General features: G+C 41.9%; 1 protein-coding gene across 1 annotated transcript in view; it reads left to right on the top strand.

Annotated features, from left to right (window-relative positions):
• The first annotated feature begins 782 nt into the window (after positions 1-782).
• The window catches only part of FBXW8 (F-box and WD repeat domain containing 8), a 66,325-nt gene continuing 46,579 nt past the window's right edge, over positions 783-20,528 (top strand). Inside the window, 6 exon segments of the mRNA XM_032799989.2 lie at positions 783-837; positions 840-910; positions 912-1,166; positions 5,463-5,567; positions 14,677-14,841; positions 15,777-15,865. Of these exon segments, the coding sequence (XP_032655880.1) occupies positions 783-837; positions 840-910; positions 912-1,166; positions 5,463-5,567; positions 14,677-14,841; positions 15,777-15,865 (740 nt within the window).

Raw genomic sequence — 20,528 nt, 5'->3', positions numbered from 1 at the left:
AGCATTTATTTATTTATATTTTTATCATTTTTAGCACAGTAGCCTCTCCTGGAGTCAGGGTCAGGCCCTCATGGTGGTGGGCACTATACAGATGTCATAAATGCAGTCCCTGCCCCCAAACAGCTTGCAAGGTAGAGTCCTGAGTCTTGCAAGCTGGTATCCTTGGGGCTTCCCAGGCACACAGGTTGTGGGTCAAATTGCAGGATCAAAGCCTAAGGCTCCCAATGTACGGACCCTGCAAACGCCTAATCCCGTATAACTTTACTCAGGGGAGCGCGAGCAGCGTCCCACAGGCGGGGAAGGGTCTGCAGGGCCAGGGCTATCAGAACTACGCGAGGACACCCGGCAGGCGGCTCTCACGGAACGGGGAACAAGAAACGCGCCGTGAATACTGCGGACAACACCTGACCACACCGACAGCCTGGGGCCGGCGCTCAGGGGCCGGGCCCTGGGGGGCCATTTGCCTGGCAGGGGCTGGCGCTTGGAGGTGGGCTTCAGGGATCAAATAAACGTGCCGCCTGTTGCCAGTTTCGTTTGCGGCCGAAGGGCCAAATCCCGAGCGGAGCCGAGCTCCTGCCGACACCAGCGGCCGCTCGGCTCCTCTCGCGACGAGCCACTGGCGCTGCCGAGGGCTTGGCTGCCGTGAGAAGGGGGAGGAACCTTTGTGCGGCGGAACTGAGTTGCAGCAGCGGCGGTTTCCTGCCCGGCCGGGAATCCCGCAGCGGGGCCGGCGCCGCGGGAGGGGCCCTGCTGCGCGGCGGCCTTCTGAGGGCCCGGCCGCCATGGCGGCGGGGTCTAGCGACCTGGAGTCTCTTTCGCCGCCGCGGGCGTGGCCGATATGCTGGCCGGAGCCCGCCAGGGAAGGAAGCGGCGGCGGGCGGGCCGAGCCGGGGAGCTTCCGAGCTGCTGGCCGGGAGCACCGTCTCGGCTGGACAGCTGGCGGGGGTCCGCTGGCCGCGCACCGGGATGGCGGCGGCGGGGAGGAGCGGCGGGAGACCGGGTACTTCGCACTGGCCCGGAGCCTGCTGGACGGGAGGGCCCCGGGGGCCCGCAGCCGCCGCCACCACCGGCAGCCCCGCCCCGGCCCCCTGCCGCCCGTCCAACCCGCCGCCGAGCCCGAGGGCGGCGGAGACAACGACCTGCTGGGGCAGCTCATCCGGGACCTGGTACGGGACACACACCCTCGGCCCCCTCCCGGCTGTCCATCCCCCTCCCCCCGCAGCTCCTGGTCACTTGCGGACCCTCGCTCTGCCCCTTGTCTCCCAGCTCCTCATTCACTTTCCCTTAGTCCCTGTTCTCGGCGTGTCCCTCCATCTTCCCCCTCCAGCTCCTCACTGCCCTCTCCCTCTGCCCCATCCCCCGGAGCGTCTCATAGTAACTTCCCCTCCGCCCCCCTTTTCTCTTGTCATTTCAGCGGGGGCTGGGTACCTCCTTGTCTTGTCCCGGGACTCCCTGTACAGGGGTCTCTGGCACACTCACTCCCCTGGCTTCCGCTGGAGCTGTCCAGGCTCCTTCCCTCTCATTTCTTTCCCCTCCTGCTGCCAACCAAAACACCAAGATCCTCTCAGCTCCAGGAGCTCTCATGGCTGAGCCTGGGCCAGACTGGTCCTGGGGAGACAAGAGGATTTTCTCTTTCTTTTGTATGCCAGAAACTTTTGTAAAATGTCATGTGATAACACTAATTTAAAAGTAACCTGTTGTTTTGAGGCACCTCATTTTGCCTTCTGACTTGATAAAAAGGCCTGCTATATATTTTGAATTTGCTCCCAGTGTACAAAATAGCTCAATTCTGTACCTATCTTCAGAAATTAATAATTCACAAGAAGTAGATCTATACAATTCTGTTTTTCCTCTTATTGATTTGGTTTAGCTGGTGTGGGGATTAGTTTTTGTCCCTCAAAATCTGTAGTTACATAAGACCATAAAGTATCAGAGGGGTAGCAGTGTTAGTCTGGATCTGTAGAAGCAGCGAAGAGTCCTGTGGAACCTTATAGACTAACAGACGTATTGGAGCATGAGCTTTTGTGGGTCAGTACCCACTTCATTGGATGCATGAGGACCATAAACAGACTGGACTTGCTATGTCTGGTGTTGCTTGTTGGCAATTTTGTTATCAATAGCCTATGAAAGTTTACTTTAAAAATTTAATCTTTAAGATATGTTCAACTTCATGAAAGTGGTAAGGATATGGGATAGGATACACTTATGGGCAAAAAAAGTCACCTTTGGTCATTATCATGTAGTTGGAGCTGTGCAAGTGGACCCTTGTATCTTTGTTGATGTTCTATTGACTTTAGTGGGACTGCGTACAAGTGCGCTTGTAAGATCAAGGCCTAAATCTTTAAATTAGGTTCTGAAATGATAACCCCCTTCACCATAATGTTGGATCGGTAGGAAGGGTGGGGAAAAGAGAACAATAACAAGAAATATTCTCTTCTGAACCCCTTGTCGCTCCACTTAAAAGGGTAAAAGATTACTTTTTGGTACAGGAGTGACTTCATACCCCACATCAAAATTCTAGGCACTTGGGAATTGTGTGTTTCTTTAAAACAAACACACACACTCTCCACTGAACGGATCATAGAAGCACTTGACTAATGACTAGAATCTCTACTAAAACAAAATTGCATATAGCTACCCTCAAGAGGAGTTACTGTTATTTACTCGCCTTTAACAACGACATTTGAAAAAACATTGTACTTGAACCATTTCTCTTTGGTGGGATTAAGAAGGCCAGCGTGTAAATACTTCTGATTGTAACTTGAGTTTTTAGTTACTCTAAGCCTATGTTACCATGGCTTCAGAATATATGGTCTCATTTTAGCAGCTTTTCTTTGACACCAAAAAGTTTGCTCCTCATTGTTATGGTGAGGTTGCAGTTTACCCTTTTTCTGTTAAATAAAATCTAATCTTTTCACACAAGATAGTGGATGCTTAATTAGTTTCCCTGCACTAAGTATCTTGCTAAACTGTATCTCAGTGGGGAAGCTTTCCTGTCACGGAGAAACCAATATTAATTGTATAAATAATGTAGTTAATTTGAAAGTAGTCCTAATTACAGCTCTGAACAAGTTAAAAGCTATTTTGATAAATCCTTCTTGTGCTCTATCTGCATTAGATTTTTTTTTACAGTGTGGGAGAAATTAGGGGAAAAGCCGTTGCTTCTTTCTAACTTAACTAATTATTCTTTTCTTTAAAAAAATAAAATAAAAACAGCAGATTATACTTCTGGCAGCTAAGCACAGATTAATCTGTTTACAGAATTAGTGCTCCATTAGCACATGGGAGTGCAAATTCCTCTCAGAGGGGATGGCAGTATTAGAGTTTTGGGTTCATTCCTGTAGACTTTTAGACATACCAGTGCTGACTTAACATTACATTGTTCCTTTATGGGTTTTGCTTCATGTGCTATGTTGAGCACTCTCCTAGTGACAAATTATTTGGGGCTTTTGACTATATGTACCATTGAGCATGCACTCCGCTTGGCATCAGATATTAGGAGCTAACAGTTGTGCTGTTTGTCGTTGTAAAGGTGATTTTTTTTCCCCCCTTGCATTGCAGTAATTAAGTTCCTGTCTGATCTCTGACTCTGATGTTACGATGTGACCATAAATACACACTTTAGACCTAGAAATTTTTTGGCTGTTTTCAGTTTGACTTCATTGGGGTGGGAGGTGGGAAGCACTACTCTAAGAAAGCCCAGCATTACCCATTTGACTACTTTTTTTGTTCTGTATTTCCTTTGTCAGGGCTGCAGAGGGCATGGACTTGACTTAGGAATTGGCAAGGAAGGGGATGATCTAGTATGAAGTGGAGGTGGTGAGGCAAGCTGTGCACTGCAGCAGTACTGTAGAACAGATGTAGCTGAAGAGTCAGAATATGCCTGACTTTGGCAGAGATGATGAATAAATGGGATGTATTTTGTTAGTTACACTTCAATAGTTATTTTAAGTGTGAGATGTTATGAAGATGTGTGAGAATCTTGAAGTGTTTGAAATGTAGGCAAAATAATCAGAGATCAAAATTTCAGGAGTAGGTTTTCTTGAATATTATGAACGTGCCAAGGCCCATTATAACATGAAAATATCTGGAAATTTCAGTTAGGATCTGCTTGTGTGTTAAGTCTGAAGACTGAAGTTGAGAGTTGTAATTGGAAATAAAGCAATTTAGTCTTGCTTTAGCTGCAAATCTCAATGCAACTTAATGTGTAGAATTATGCCTTCATAATGCAGTATTTTTTTCTTTAACAAGATCTGATTTGTGGTATTTACTCAAATTTAAAAGAATTATTGTTTTAACATTTCTTCTGATAGGAATTGGATACTTTCAGACATACAGAAAACTATAGAGCAGCAGTTCTCAACCACGGGTTTGAGGGCCCTGGGGGGCCATGAGCAGGCTTCAGAGGGTTCGCCAAGCTGGGCTGGCATTAGACTCACGGGCCCAGGGCAGAAAGCCAAAGCCCTGCTACCCTGAGGCCCGCCACCTAGGACTGAAGCCGAAGGTTGAGCAGCTTAGTGGTATGGGGCCCTAGGCAATTGCCCGGCTTGCTACCCCCTAATGCCAGCTCTGTCTTTTATATGCAGAAAAAAAAGTTGTAGCACAGGTGAACCATGGAGTTTTTATAGCATACTAGGAGTGGGGAGGTAGGTGCTAAAAGAAAAAGGGTGAGAATCCCTGCCATAGAGTATAATCTCATTTTGATCTATTAAGTAAATAAAGATGTTAGGACACTACATTTTTTGCACACTCTAGTTAAAGCTCTTTAGTGAATGAATGTGTAGCGCATATGTGTTTTTTAAAGTGCATTCATTTTAGTTTTGTTGACAGTGAAGTTTTGAAGGTTTTCATTAGTAAAAAACATCTCGTCTTCAAGAATTCCCCCACCCCACCCCGTTTTAAAACAAGTGTGCATGAATGTCAGCTGTCTTATTTCATGGCTTGTATTAGTCAACTATAAGCAAACAAAAGAATGAAAAGCTCTAATTTCTGAGTATTAACAAATGACAAGGAAAATGCGTCCTGTTGGCCTGCTCCTTTCAACCAGTATAATCGTATGAGTACAAAAAGGAAGTGTTGCTCAGGTAAACTAAGATTGTGTGTTTTGTTCATGTTTACAACCCTTCTGACTAAAAACTCCCAGTGAATCATCTGGATGGCCCTTCTTTCTCTCTTGCCGGAGAGAGATGTTCCCAAAGGGAGCTAAAGTGACTTACCTGATCGGACTGTTAGGATGAGAATAGCTCTGCACCTTCAAGCAGAAGTGACTGCCCGACATTTTGATATAGCAGGATTGTAGGATGGAAGAGCAGAGAAGGTTAGTCTGATTTTAGTTACAATGCCAAGAGTACATATGATCTCTCCTTGATTTCACTGTGAGGATATTACTACTTTGCCACTAACAATGTGCAATTTATTCATGTATTAGAAAAAGTAACAGTTGATTTTTTTTTTCTTCTCAGAATGAAATAAATGAGGTTCCTTTCTTTGATATCCAGCTGCCTTATGAACTGGCATTAAAAATTTTTCAGTACCTGGGAAGGACTGAGCTGGGCAGATGTGCTCAGGTAAGCGCTATCCAAGATTTGCTTGTCTCATCCCATGTAAGATCAGCATGGCTGCTCACCGTGATGCATTTCAGCTACTACACTGTGCAGTATCCCTAAATGACATTTTCTTCCACCAGAGACTTATTTTATAATTCTTTACATATTAAGACATACTCCAAAAGTTGAAAATTGAAAGCAGTATTAAATGAACTTGATTCATAGTTTGCTTCAGTGTAACGGGTCGGGACTCACCACCTGGCGCCTCCTACAGGTCACTTCTGGGAATTAGCTCGTTTCCAGTGGAGCGCCCCCTCCTGGTGGTGTCCTGTCCGTTATTGTGCCCTCTGTCGGCGTCTCTGGACCCGCGTTGCTCCCTGCTCGGCGGTGTCCTCTTCGAGGCCACTGCCCTCCGGCAGTGCCCCTCAGTCTATCTGCATCCCCTTCCGGGGATCGATCGTCAGCAGTCCCACATTCCAGCCTTTATAAGCAACCACACGCCCTCCAACTCTAATCCCTCTTGGCAGGGATCTGGCGTGGTCTCTACAGCTTGTGGCTGGATGTACTGCAAGGAGGCGGGGGGGACCCAGGCCCGCCTTCTACTCTGGGTCCCAGCCCAAGGACCCTCTGGCGTTAGTCTTGCTGTCCTCCTCCCTTTCCTCCTCCGTCTGTTTCCCTGGGCCGCTTCCCCTATGGCCCCTTGCACCCGCTAGGCCCTTTCTGTCAAGGCCTGCAGCCTGGTGGCTAGGGGCTAGAGTTTTCTAGCCTCCTTGAGCCTGCCCAGCACTGCGCTATCCACGGTGCTAGTCTCCCCCCTGGAGACTGACCTTCTCCCTTCAAAGGCCTAGGACAGACTGACTGCTCCTGCTCTGGGCAGCCTTTATATACCACTGAGCCTGGCCCTGATTGGCTGTCTACAATCTGGGCCCTGATTGGCTCACTATAAGCCCTCTTTTAATTGGCTCCCAGGCTGCACAGGCTCCCTGGCCTGCCCCAGCCCACTCTCCCAAGGAGTGGGGCAATCCGCCCCACTACATTCAGTGTAGTTAACAGAAATATTAAAGGGTTGATAACAGCTGTAAAGGGACACCATGAAAACTTAAGACCAAAAGAAATGTTTGCTTGGATTTTCATTTCCAGTCATTATAGTTGTTTATAAACAAATGAGCATTTTTTGCAGTGTTTGAAACACAAACAGTGTAGCACTGAGAACCTGGAAATGAAACTGACTTAAAATTGATTTCCTTGTTGAAGCTGATACATAGAAAGTAAACAAACAGGATAGTGAAAAATGGAATCTTAACAATTCTGTCACTTTCAGTAATTTAGTAACCTAATGTAGGGTGAAGTTATTTGTTTAATTCCCACCCCTTCAAATTTACCCTGTTCCTTTTGAGGGATTGTAAAGAGGTACTGTTACCAGCCTGTTCTCAGGGAGAGCCGATATACTACGTATATAGTAATTCAAACTCATCTCCTTCCTGAGGTTTGGTTTTATTAACCCAGAAATTAAGAATACTACTACATAAAGTTACCTTGGCTGCCCGTAGGGTTTCCACCCTAAGACTGTTCAGTCCACACTCTTGATCCTCTCTCCAGGGAGCCACCGTTGCCTCCTTTCCACCTAGATTGAATAATGAGCCACCTGCTTCACTGAATCACCAGAAACCACTTAGCAAATGCCAATTATCTTGGGGAATGTTAATAGGGTGGGGTGTTTTTGGGCCCGGCATTTAGGATTTCTTTCCCAGTGTCATGTAATCACACACAAACCAATATAAACAGCCTTTGGGGGTGGACTTAAGCATCCTCTGAAGTGACAACAGCAATAATGATGCCTTATATTAGTACACAACTACCAAAGAGTAAAACTGGCTAGTTGAATTAAATGCAAATAGTTATCAACTAACATGAATGATTAAATTAGACATTTAACATTTTTTTCAGTTTGAATAATCTATGATTTATGCAAGTAAGGATAGCTATTATTTAAAAGTTTTAACCTGACAGTGTCCCTTAAAAACAACAAAAAAGTACCATTAGAAGAAAAAGATTTCCTCTTGTAAACATTCTGCAAGAAAAGTTTCTGAGGCATTACATTGTACTAACGTGCTCTGTAGAAGGCCATGAAGCTTTCACATCTGCTCCTGTTTCTGTCAGCCATCCTATAAGAATGAAACGGCTGCATTTCATAGTGGATTGCAAGTAGGCTGGAATACTTTTTCTGCAGCCGTGACCAATTTACTTTGCAGCATACTAGTACTTGGTAGTGTTAGCTACTAAAAGGGCTATCTTTTTAGCGAATCTTCATTTTTTTCTTTTCTTCAAAGCCCATTTTTATGCTTTTTATCACCTAGACAGAAGGTAAGTGTGAGATGTGCAAAACGTTCTTAGAAAAAGACTGTGGATATTATGTAGTGGCTAACAGCTGAGCAAAGGCCCAGTATTTTTCAAGGCTTTCAGAATGAGATGAATATCCAGTGCTTTAGTGTAGAACTGGCTTCTTTTAAGTGTTCAACTATAAAGCAAAGCAATAAAAATAAATACTGTTTTCATTTTTCTCTCAGTATTTGTTGTTTTGAAAAAACTCCACCCTCTTCTGTTAAATGGAATGCCCTGCTGCTTTAGTGTTTTGTAGAAAGGTGTTTTTTTTATTAAGATGCTGTGGGAGTTTAGTAAAATTGGGCCAGTTAGTGGAAATGGCATCATGAACTATTTCGCCTTTGGAGAAAACCTGTTTGCTTAATTGTTTATATCAAATTGGTAACTGACTAACAGTAAAGTAGCCTGACTGCTGGGTCTGTTTGAGATTTAATCACACCACAGACTGCTTGGGAGAACTTGAATTTTATCCTGATTTTTTTTTTTCCCTTCCTCCCCCATCCACCTTTCTTTCCCACAGCTGCTCTTTGATTTATTAGAATCATAGAATATCAGGGTTGGAAGGTGTGGTAAACTCTGTCCCAAATCTGGACTTCAGCGTACAAAATCTGGGTGCTTACTGTGAACCTCCCCAAGCTTATACCCAGCTTGGATCTTATTTCGCTGCCACCAGATAGTATTGAGGCTACTATCAGCCTGGGTTCCCATCTTTGCGGGAACCCCCTCCTGGTCTTCCCCAACTTCCCCTGAAGACCCCCAAGACTCAGAGTATGAGTACGGCAGGGATGATCTCCCTTCCTTCTCCCTTCCTTCTCTTGTTCCGCTTGAGGCAGCTGAGGGATTGATGCATCTCTTTACATCACATACCAAGAACTGTCTCCGTCTCTCCAAGAGATAGCTTAGCACCAGGGACAGAGCCTGATTTTCGCCTCTTTCTTTCCCCGTAATTTTTCCCGCCATCCCTAGCCTGTCACAGATGTAACGAACTCCGGGCACAGAATTCTCTCCTCTTTCCTCACTAGGAAAAGAAACTTCCACAAGTTTTTAAAAGAAAACTTTATATACAAGAAGAAATAGCAGACAATATATTACTGCTTAAGAATAATACGCTCTTGTTATAGATAGAATAAACAGTCTGATTTAAAAGATAGCCAATTAAACCAGTCCAGCAAATCACCACAATTAATACAATCAAAGCACATCACAGCGATTACTTTGTTTCCTTTGTACTCACACTTGATCAGTAGAATATTTGGAAGGAGATGGAGTTGGAGAAGCTGTTTTCACAGTGAGGAAAACAAAAAGACCCCCGAGTTTCCAGTTCCCTCCCAGACTCTTAAAAAAAATCCAGGTCTCTGATTGGTCCTCTGGTCAGGTGTTTGGTTCCCCCTTTTGTCACCCTTTACAGGTAAAAGAAAATTAACCCTTACCTATCTACTTATGACAGAAGGGACCTCAGGAGATCATCTAGTCCAACCCCCTGCTCAGAGCAGGACCAATCCCCAAACAGATTTTTACCGCAGTTGCATAAATGGCTCCCTGAAGGATTGAACTCACAACTCTGGGTTTAGCAGGCCAGTGCTCAAACCACTGAGTGATCCCTTCCCCCGCAATTAATGCTGTGAAAGGCAAAGGTGTCTGTATGATATTTTAAACATCATAAGGTCATGTGCATCATGTGAATTAATGGTGTCATCGGTTCCTGAACTCTTATGTGCTCACTGAGGTTGTGAAGTATCCATATTGGCATATGCTGGACAGCTGTTCTTTTCTGGTACATGGTGGCAGCTGCATTTTGAGAAGTCACAAAACCTGCCTGTTTTTCCTCATGTTGGTAGTGGATAGGAATGAGAAGAGTGAGGCACTTGGGAAGCTACACATGTGGCAGAATTTTAAATAGTTTTTTAGAAAGTGTAATATGGAGGGCCTGATATTACAGATGTTTGTGAGTACCGTAACTCGTGCAATATTTCCCAGTGACTTCCCTGCATTTGTAGGATCAGGCATTGTCTGAAAACTAGGGGACAGTGTGTCTTGTCTATGTTCTATAAAATGCTGTGTGAACTTTTGATACTATCTAAATGTTTTATAGTTACTAATAAGACAACATTTGTCACTTCCATTTTGTGTTGGAAATGCTCCTATGTGACGTGTATTAAAAGCTGTAGCTAGAATAAGGTTGAGTTTTGTTTGTAAATATGTCGAGTGATTTGATCTAAATATGTTCATAACTAATATCATGCTTTTCATCTTCAGAGTGACTTAGAAATACTAATCAATCTAACTGTGTATATTTAAGGCTCTCACTGGAGGAACTGACTTGTATTTCAAGAATGACAGATCCTGTAAGACAAGAATTTTCAGTTGCATGGTTCTGTCACTTAAGGAGTTATTAACCTGAATAATTGAGAACCATCTCAAGTTGTTTAATAATGCTTTGTATAGGATATATAAAAAGCCACACATGGTGTGATGTCTCATAGCTTTTTCATGTACAGTTCTGAAGCATGGATGGATGAGTCTTACCTCTTTTCTTATGTTCAGTGAGCTAAACTCAAGCAAGTCAATAACATGAGAGAGGAAGTAGAGAAGCAGATGGACACAGATTTCCTGAACTTCGTGTTTGGAGCAAACTGATAACTCTTTGGTTAGTAACAAAAGCAGTCTTAGTGGCTCTTGATGAAATTATTAGCATTTAGGTCAAATTCTGCACTACATTGAAGTCCCTGGGATTCATCCTGGGGTGTACATTTGTAATGACTTTGTGCAGTTTGGTGGTGGAAGGAAGGAAACTTAGTGAAAGGGAGGAACAGGTATATGTTCAACTGGATTTTGGTCGGTCAGAACAAGAAAATAAAGTCTGCAATCTAATGGAAGGAGTCCCATAGATCTTATTCAAATAGCTTTAAATTAGGTAAAATTTCTGAATATATGAACACCACTTTCATGCTTGGCTATATGTAAGTAAGATGTAATGAATGCCTCTGCGTGAAGCTGAGGGGAAACAGAATTTTCTTTATGGAGAGTGGCAAGAAGTCTGATGTAATGTGATAAAAAGATAACAGTGACTTAAAAGGCAAAATAAAAAAAAATAGTTTCTAGATGTGGGGTAAGCCATGCAAGATGTTATTGTTGATAAGCCTTGGACATTTACATAATACAGACTTGGAAAATAATTATGGTCCCACTTCAGTTTTTAATGAGTTTTGAGTGTTTCTACTGAGCTCTTTGACTAGCCGTTAGCAAGCAGGTTGTGAGCATGTGTACATGTACACAAATAAAGCCATGATTTTTTGGCTTTCAAGACCTCACCTGAAATTCTAACTCAAGCTGCGCTAATAAATCTGATTTCAGCCAATAGCTGGTTTTTAATGCTGCAGCTCGCAGTGGTGCTGTGAAGTGAAATGCTTGAGACACTTTTATTAGAGACTTCTTGCAGCTGAGGCTCGCTCAGTGGGGCTTTTAATAGGGATTGTCGTGCCAGTTTTGGTGCATTAAAGAAAGGCTATGTTAGACATCCTTTGGAAATCCATGCTTGTAAACTGGCAAGACTCAGTGTAGTTTGATTAAAAAAATCGTGAGATAGGATTTCTTCCCCCCTTTGAATGTTTGTTCATGAAAGGTAAAATGATACTGTAATTAGTTCTAATATTTTTTACTCTGTTGTTTAAAACTAACTTAAAAACTGGAAACGTCTCAACAAATTTTGCCCATTTTGGCAACGCATACATTGTTTTTTTTCTTCTTCCCTATATTGGTAACGGGGCAGAAGTTGGCATGGCTTGGTTTTGTTTACTTCTCTGTTTGTGCGCAAACCTGCCTCATCAATGTCAGCAGAAATGCGTTCCAGCTAAAGAGACAGAGAGGTTCGTTTCCTATCCGCAGTGTTTGCCCAGAGTTTTAACTTCTGCAGAACAGCTGCTTTTTTGTCTGTGCCAGCAAAAAATGGTAGCTTTTGTCTTTGTCTAGGCAACAGCGTGTAGATTTGTATTACTGTCAAATAACTGGAATTGAAAGGAGATTCCCCATTGGATTAGAACAGATTTTTTTTTTTAAGTTTTGGCATCATTTTGAGTCTCCTGAACTGCATGACTGTGTCCCTTTAGGGATGGAAGTGGTGATGGCCATTCAAGTCCTTGTTTTTCAGTTTTAAGACGGATCTAGTCAGGGAAGACATGCTACATGTTTCCTCACTTCTAAGTGAATAACTGTAATCCAGATTGCTGTCTTGTCTGGTGATGAAAACTAATTCAACCAATGTGGTCAGTTTGGACTGAGGTCTGTAGTCACTAAATAGAATAGTAGCTGTGCTGGAGGTGGGTGCCCAGTCCAAGAAACAGCAGCTTTCACAGCTGCTGACCCTGAAAAGCTCTGCAGGCTATGCAGCCATAGCGACTGATCTCTCTTCCCAGGGTTTACTCCCTGCTCAGTCATGGTTGCATAACTCTTCAAATGTCATTACATAGCTATTTCTTTTCCAGTTCTCTAGCCAAATTGCAGTCTGCTTGTCACAGAGGGGTTCATGTTAAACTCTCTTCCCCTTAGAGAAATCATGTCCCCATCTTGTTATACACTTAAAATTTTCTCTTATTGGGATTTCTGTTTGAAAAGGACTTTTTAAAAAAAAGAGAGAGAGACTAAGAAGCAAGTTACAATAAAGCTGCTAGGATTTTGTGGCCACAGCAGAATTTGTTGATTGATCCTATTTCCTTGCACTTCAGTGCAAGCAACACATAGCAGCAGTTAATATTATTCATCATTGCAACATGCGCCAGTCTGGCTATTCATGTTTTGCAGTGGAGACTCGGTGACTGCATTTTTGCCACCAAATATGTAGTTAATGTCTCAAATTGCAATTTGGTGTTTCTGGCTGTTTGATTCTTATGTGCAAAATTATAACTGCATTTCTGTGAAGCGTATTTGTTTTCAGTCTGGACATCCTCGTTATCTGGTATATTTGTTGATTGGCAGTGGACTGCACACTGTACATTCTAGGTTACTTGGTATATGACACTTAGAAGCGAGACACAATTTTAGGATTGAAAACAGGCTTATCACTGATCTCATTGACAATAGCATCTCTCACATGGAGCTATTTCACTCTTCTCTTTCATGCAAGAATTGTAGCACAATCACTGCTTAAAGTGTTTTTTTTCCTTTTGAATCTTTAAAATGGTAATTCTTGGCACACAGTTTATTCTGGTGAAGCAATTCCTTTTGGAAATAGCAACTTGAGGCTATTTTAAAAATTTAGTACTTTATTCTTATTGATGCACACTGTAATACAATATTTTATAAAAAGAACGAGGAATACTTGTGGCACCGTAGAGACTAACACATTTATTTGGGCATAAGGTTTCATGGGCTAAAACCCACTTCAACAGATGCATGGAGTGGAAAATACAGTGGGAAGAGAGAGAGAGTGAACATGAAAAGATGAGGGTTCCCATACCAACTCTAATGAGACAAATTAATTAAAGGTGGGTTATTATCAGCAGGAGGAAAAAACTTTTGTAGTGCTAATCAGAATGGCCCATTTCAAACAGTTGACAAGAAGGTGTGAGTAACAGTAGGGAGGAAATTAGCATGGGAAAATAGTTTTTAGTTTGTGTAATGACCCATCCACTCCCAGTCTTTATTCAAGCCTATTTTAATAGTGTCAGGTTTGCAAATTAATTCCAGTTCTGCAGTGTCTTGTTGGAGTCTGTTTTTGAAGTTTTTTTGGTTGAAGAATTGTGACTTTTAGGTCTGTAACTGAGTGTCCAGGGAGGTTGAAGTGTTCTCTGACTGGTTCTTGAATGTTATAATTCTTGATGTCTGATCTGTGCCATAAGAATGGCTGTACTGGGTCAGACCAAAGATCCATCTAGCCTGGTATCTGTCTACAGACAGGTGGCCAATGCCAGGTGCCCCAGAGGGAGTGAACCTAACAGGCAATGATCAAGTGATCTCTCTCCTGTCATCCATCTCCATCCTCTGACAAACAGAGGCTAGGGACACCATTCCTTACCCATCCTGGCTAATAGCCATTGATGGACTTCACTACCATGAATTTATCCAGTTCTCTTTTAAATGCTGTTATAGTCCTAGCCTTCACAACCTCCTCAGGTAAGGAGTTCCACAAGTTGACTATGCACTGCGTGACGAAGCTTTTATTTGTTTTTAACCATTGTCCATTTATTCTTTTGCCATAAAGCCTGTCTGGTTTGGCCAATGTACATTCAGAGGTGCATTGCTGGCACACAATGGCATATATCACATTGGTAGATGTGCAGATGAATGAGCCCCTGATGGTGTGGCTGATGTGATTAGGTCCTATGATGGTGTCCCTTGAATAGATATGTGGACAGAGTTGGCAGCAGGCTTTGTTGCAAGGATAGGTTCCTGGGTTAGTGTTTTTGTTCAGTGGGGTATGGTTGCTGGTGAGTATAACACGGCTACCACTCTGCAACCTGTCACAATATTTTATATCTCACCGCTGTCACATTGCTAATCAGTCATTGTCAGCAGGGCTTTAGAGGAGTGATGCTGACATCAGAGTTATCTTTAGCCTATACATGTGAAAATAGAATTGTGAACATGAATTTGTGTTTAATCTTTAATGCAACCTACCTCCTCTCTTCCCACTAGAATTTTAAAATGGCATGTTGTCACAGAGGTAGCGCAAAATAAATGCATTGATTTGGATGACAGTTGGGCCTTGATAATTACCTGATCTGATATTTATTTCATGTCTGTCTGCTTTTAGGTGAGCAGGACATGGAAAGTACTTGCAGAAGATGAAGTGCTTTGGTATAGATTGTGCCAACAGGAAGGATACCTGCCTGATGCCAGCATCTCTGATTGTTCCTGCTGGAAACTTGCCCTTCAAGACTGCCGTGCCAAAGAGTGCGCTTTAAGAACCAATTGGAAGGTAAAATGAAAGTAGTTTTAATAATACTACTCAATGATGACTATGTAGAATGATATAACACAGCTCAAACCAGTCATTCTACTGCAGGGGTCGGCAGCCTTTCAGAAGTGGTGTGCTGAGTCTTCATTTATTTACTCTAATTTAAGGTTTCATATGCCGGTAATACATTTTAATGTTTTTACAAGGTCTCTTTCTGTAAGTCTATAATATATAACTAAACTATTGTTGTTTGTAAAGTAAATTAAGGGTTTTAAAATGTTTAAGAAGCTTCATTTGAAATTTAAATTAAAATCCAGAGTGCCCCAGACCGGTGGTCAGGACCCGAGCTTTGTGAGTGGCACTGAAAATCAGCTTGCGTGCCGCAGGTTGCCTACTCCTGTTCTACTGCTAGTGAAATGTGAGCCTCTTATTGCAGTCTTTTTTGCCAATAAGAAGGTGAAAGCAGCGCAAGCTTTAATGAGCCCTCCTCTCAGCTGTTGGTGGCTTGCTGGCCTGTCTTGCTTTCACTTTGAAAAGGTGCTCTGACTCCTGTGCCGTCTATTCATGTAATCATCACTTAAAGACCTAGTCCTTGCTCTTAGGAGAGTTCCCACTGGAATCAGTCTATAGATATGGTTCTGTAACCTTCTCCATCCCATCCCAATTCACATCTTAATTTGATGAGTGAGAGATACTTTCAGTCTGTAGCAGCCTACAAGTCTCTTGCATAGTAGAGCAGTGTCATTCTTCTTATCAAGAGAATACATGGGGAAGTAGAGACTCTGAAATATATAGGAGATGAGCAGATACTGAATGGCTGTTCTTTCCTCTGACCTCCACTAAAATGGGCAGTGTAACCCATACAAAAGCATTAGGAAGGCATGGGCTTCTAGGAGAATCTGGTGTTAGATGAACCTATTACAAAAACAACAGTGTGTCCCTGTATTTCTGTGCAGAACCGCATTGGTGCTGTGAGCCAGCTGCAGTATGAGCTGGGTAAAGTTTTGTGTGATGTGCATTCTTGTGATGGAGTCGTCATTGCTGGGTAAGTATGAAATTGTTTAATGTTTGTATAGTCTTCCTCACTGTGAGCTCTTGTGTGCTGTATCTTGACCAATTCACAAGCAAATCCAGATTGACATAATAGGGAGAAGTTACGTTTTCCAGCAGGAGCTCTTTTCTAGTTGAGATCTGCTGTCACCAAGATGAAAGACTGTTGTAATTCTCTACTGCAAGTCCCCTTAGAAGTGACACTTAAATTTAAAAAGTTGACAGTTAAAAATTTCCCACCTGAAGGAGTTTGCAATCTGAGATGGGTAAGACTGAGTAAGGCTTTGCTTTTGCTGTTTTTGTGTTTGTTTGTAGCTGCACCAATATAAACACATAGTGTAGATGAGTTGCACTGATGTAAAAAGTTACTTGGGGTAAGCTGCACCAAAAGTCACTTTTTACATCAGCGCAGCTTTCCTGGTGTGTGTGTCACTTTTTACACCAGTGCAGTGCATCTACATTAGTGCAGCTACACCATTGCTACCCCCTCAAAAATACCCCAGCCCCCCCAAAAAACAAACAAACAAACAAAAAACGGTATTGGCAAGCTCAAATACAAGACTGTGTGGGACCACAAGCGGAGGAGGAGAGTGGAAGAAGATTACACGTACACATAGGGTCTGAAAGATTCCTGGGTTTTAAGGAGAGACAGTAAGTGCAGAAGACTTTTATGTGCAGCAGGGTGCATGATAGTCAATAATAATAAAAAAAGTACCCAATACTGAGAGAAGGAAATGAAGAAAGGAGAGCGGGTTCTGAGGGCTGTTGGGAACAAGGTAGATTTAGTTAAATCAAACTAGTGAAACCAGTGTGAGCCCCTAATGCAGATACACTAGGGTGACTTTTCTAGTGTAGACAAGGCATAACAGACAGATTTAAGGATGTGTAAGGCCTTGAACGTGAGAACAAATGTTTAGTTGGATGTAGTAAAAAAACGGTCAGTGAATTCAAGGGAGAATGATGAAATGTAAGTGGCAAGAAAGGAAGATAACTGCAGCTGTGATTTTTTTGAATAAACTGCAGTGGTGAGAGTTGTGAATGAAGTGGGAGGCCAGAGAGGAAGGAGTTACAGTGACTGAGATATGGACAAGGCTTTCAGTAGTGAGGATAGAAACAAACGGACTGAAATTAAAAGAATGGACTGGCATCTTAATATTTGACAACAAGAAGTAACATGATTTAGCAGGAGCTGGGATGTTGAGGGAGGAAAGGACTTACCTTCCTTGTTTATCATTGTCGTGCCTATTTTGAAATGGTCACTGCAATGCTTAGATAAATTGAAAGGGTGTCTAGTTTCATTGTAATTTCTGTATATACCTTTGCATCTTCTGATTAAATACAACTATTTATGTTGCAGTAGCACCTGGAATGTGTTAAGTGCAGAACAGACCTAAATGAAAATAGCACTGCAGTTTTTGTTACTTCCCCAAAACAACTCTTCCTGAATTACAGGGGAGATTCTTGTGTTTCCTATAGGAAAGAGTATTCCAATGGGACTATTTTTGTTTACTTCTGGAAGCACTTCATTGTTATGATGTGACCTTATTTAAGATGCAGACCCAAAGACTTAGTGTTCAGGAATTTCATTAGTATTTGATTCTTCCACTTTATTGGCACCCCATTTATTCTGCTTTGAGTATTCATCTGTACAGTACTCTGAAAGTGTTTCTGATTGTTAGAACATCACAGACTTGCTGGTAAGATTACCCTGACTATCCCAATGGATGTGAGATTTTAAATTTAAAACACTTGTTATATTTCACAGGTTTTGTAATGATTGTCCCTTTAGAAGAAGTCACACTAGTAAATAGAAATGATGTCGTAGGAATAGTTAGAGGACCCGATCAAACTGTCTTAGTCCCGTGGCACATCAATGTGTGATGTTTTATGGCAACACTTCATGTTACTGATACATTTATGTGCGGTGCGACTAGAGAAAACTGCCTATAAAAATGACACCCCACATACCAAATTCTTCAACTGGTTATAATAAAGGTTGCACCAGATCATCTGAGTATGGGGGACTCTTACAAGCTTCCTATGCAAGTTGAAATATCTTTGAATTGTATGGCTGTGTGTGTGAGCTGAGATCTAAATCATAAGGCAATGAGTGGAAAGGGGATCTTACGCGAAACGCTTATCAGGTCCCTCTTCTACTTGGGGTTGTCTTTTGTTTCATGGATTAAAAGCCCTTCCCACTCCAGTTTCTATTTGTAGGTTCCCTTTTGTAGCCTGTTCCTCCTCTTAAACTTCCTTCATTTTTCTTCTTTTCTTAACTTAGTAATTTTTATTTAATGTCATGATGTCTGTTCCTTTGCAGTCACCTCAACGGTTGTGAGTCTGTCACTAGCAAACTGGCTGTGCTCCTAGTAGCAGGCTCAATATATTTTGTGATCCCACAGTTGCAGAATTTGCTGTGAACCCACTGCTTGCTGGACTACTGTGTTCAAAGTTTATGCTTCGTTGTCGTTACATGCCTGTTTTGTAAGGTTTTCTTCACAACCATAAGCAATAGAAACTGAGTGTAAACTGATGTAATTATAGCCATCTGCAAACAACCTGTTTACTACCTGCACATCACTCTTATTTGGCATGTAAGCTTCCTGAGAACATCCCTTTAAATCACCACGCCCACAAGTGTATTCCAGATATCTAATACAATTTTCCAAAAGAGAAGATGTGTCTGGCATTCTACCAATGACATTCAAGACCTGGTTCTTTCAAGATGGCACAGAATTTCATACCATCCCAGAACTGCCCAGCTGTTTTTAAGAATGGTTGTTATTTAAATGAGACTACTGGTATTGCTTTCACAACCTGTAATCATGTTTGCCATTTATGTGGTGTCTTCAGCTTCAAGTCTGTGGCATTTTGTTCTAAGTATCTTGCCTTTTGTGCTTTCCTGCTCTTTTAAAGCAGAGGGTCTGTGGAGCCTACAGTTCCCAGTTCCTTCTGTCTGAGTTTTAAGAATTTTTGTTTCAGAAGGTCTTTGGCCTGGTATATTGATATTTTCAGATTTTGTTTTTCTTACTTTTTTAATAGCAGTGTTTCTATTTAAATGTTTAGACGGACAAGGTGAGTGAGGTAATCTTTATTGGACAATCTTCTATTCATGAAAGAGACGAGCTTTCAAACTCAGACGCCATCATCTTCAGTAATATTAGGAATAAAAACAAGATATATCTAGAGAAGAGTAGCTGAAACTTACAAGTTGCTAACTATCTAAATACCTTAAAATACTATCTAAATACCTAAATAAATACCTTATCATCCTCACATGATGAACAGAAGTACCTAAATATGCAGCTTTAATTGAAGTAGGTGGTTCTTGGATTCCAAACATAAAAAACCTCAAAAAAAACAAAAAACATTATAGTATTGTGGTTAATGGCGTCACATCTTTCAGATTTATAAGTCATAAAACTATAATGAATCCAGTGATCAATATTTAGCTGTTGCATCCTAGTGGTGAATGAGTAATTTAATAGCTGAGGTTAACAGAAGTCAATTTACTTCTGGGTGTAAATATCAATAATCTTTTACATTTAATGATTGTGTTTCCAGCCCTGCAAACACTTATGCTTAGCTTTACACATGTGAATTGAATGGGACTCATCATGTCCCTAAAGTTCAGCATGTGAGTAACTGTCCACAGGATCGGGACATTTAAAGATTATTTTTATAATCTTAAAGATAATTTTGTAATTAGTGGCATTTGAATCAATATTTTATTGCTTTGAAAACAGTGGCACTTAGTGTGCTAAATATTATAGTGTCATTTAGTGGTTCAGCTTTGTCACCCCTCTGGAAGAAATAAATACAGACTCTAGATTCTTCACTATACTTTCTCTTGCATGGCAGAACATGAAATAGTACATCTTTGATTTGCCATAGAGGGTTTTTAAATTTGTCTGAAAAGGAATCTGAAAAAGCTATAGACAGACAATTCTAAGAGGGTGACTTACCACTGTTACCCTGAATTGTGTTTTGCAAACTTTATTGTTAACCTGCCTGAACTAGTTCAGGAGTATGCAGTCATTTGGAACCAAGTAGGTTGAGACATTGTCTTCCTGCTTCCTGTAAGGAAGCAAACATGAACAGATTGAAACTCACTCTTGTATGGGGAAACCTGTAATTTGTCTCCCTGCCTTCCACATTCTCTCTGTCCTGCTGCCAATACCCAAACCAGAAGATGGCAGAATATCAAGGATTGATTTGGCACAGCTTGAGCTGTGGGTTGAAGGAGGCTGCTAAGATCTCTTTTTTCTAAAAGAAACTTGCATTTATGGCTTTGACATCAGATCATTCAGTCTGGTCTGGGTGTGGAGCATCTTGTGTTTATCATTAAAATTTTATCTAGTGGTTACGATGCTTGTTTTCTGGGTCAGACCTTGAATTCCTTTTCATTTGAGACAGTGATGTTTGTGGTTACCTCACTCCCAATCAATGTTGTATAGACCAGCCTTTCTACAGTTACTTGTCTCAGAGGATCCACTTAAAGAGACGCTGGGCTTTCAGCCACCCCCAGTGTCTCTCAAACATAATTGGAGTTTTTGTTAAAATGTAAAGGTCAAAACTGACCTAAGCGGTAGCTTATCTGTATATGTGTAACTTATAAATTGGCATGGAAAATGTTTCACAATTTCTGAATACATTAG

This window comes from Chelonoidis abingdonii, chromosome 22 (assembly GCF_003597395.2).
Source record: "Chelonoidis abingdonii isolate Lonesome George chromosome 22, CheloAbing_2.0, whole genome shotgun sequence".
In the NCBI taxonomy this organism is placed as follows: Eukaryota; Metazoa; Chordata; order Testudines; family Testudinidae; genus Chelonoidis; species Chelonoidis abingdonii.
This window is presented reverse-complemented; position numbering and strand designations above follow the sequence as displayed.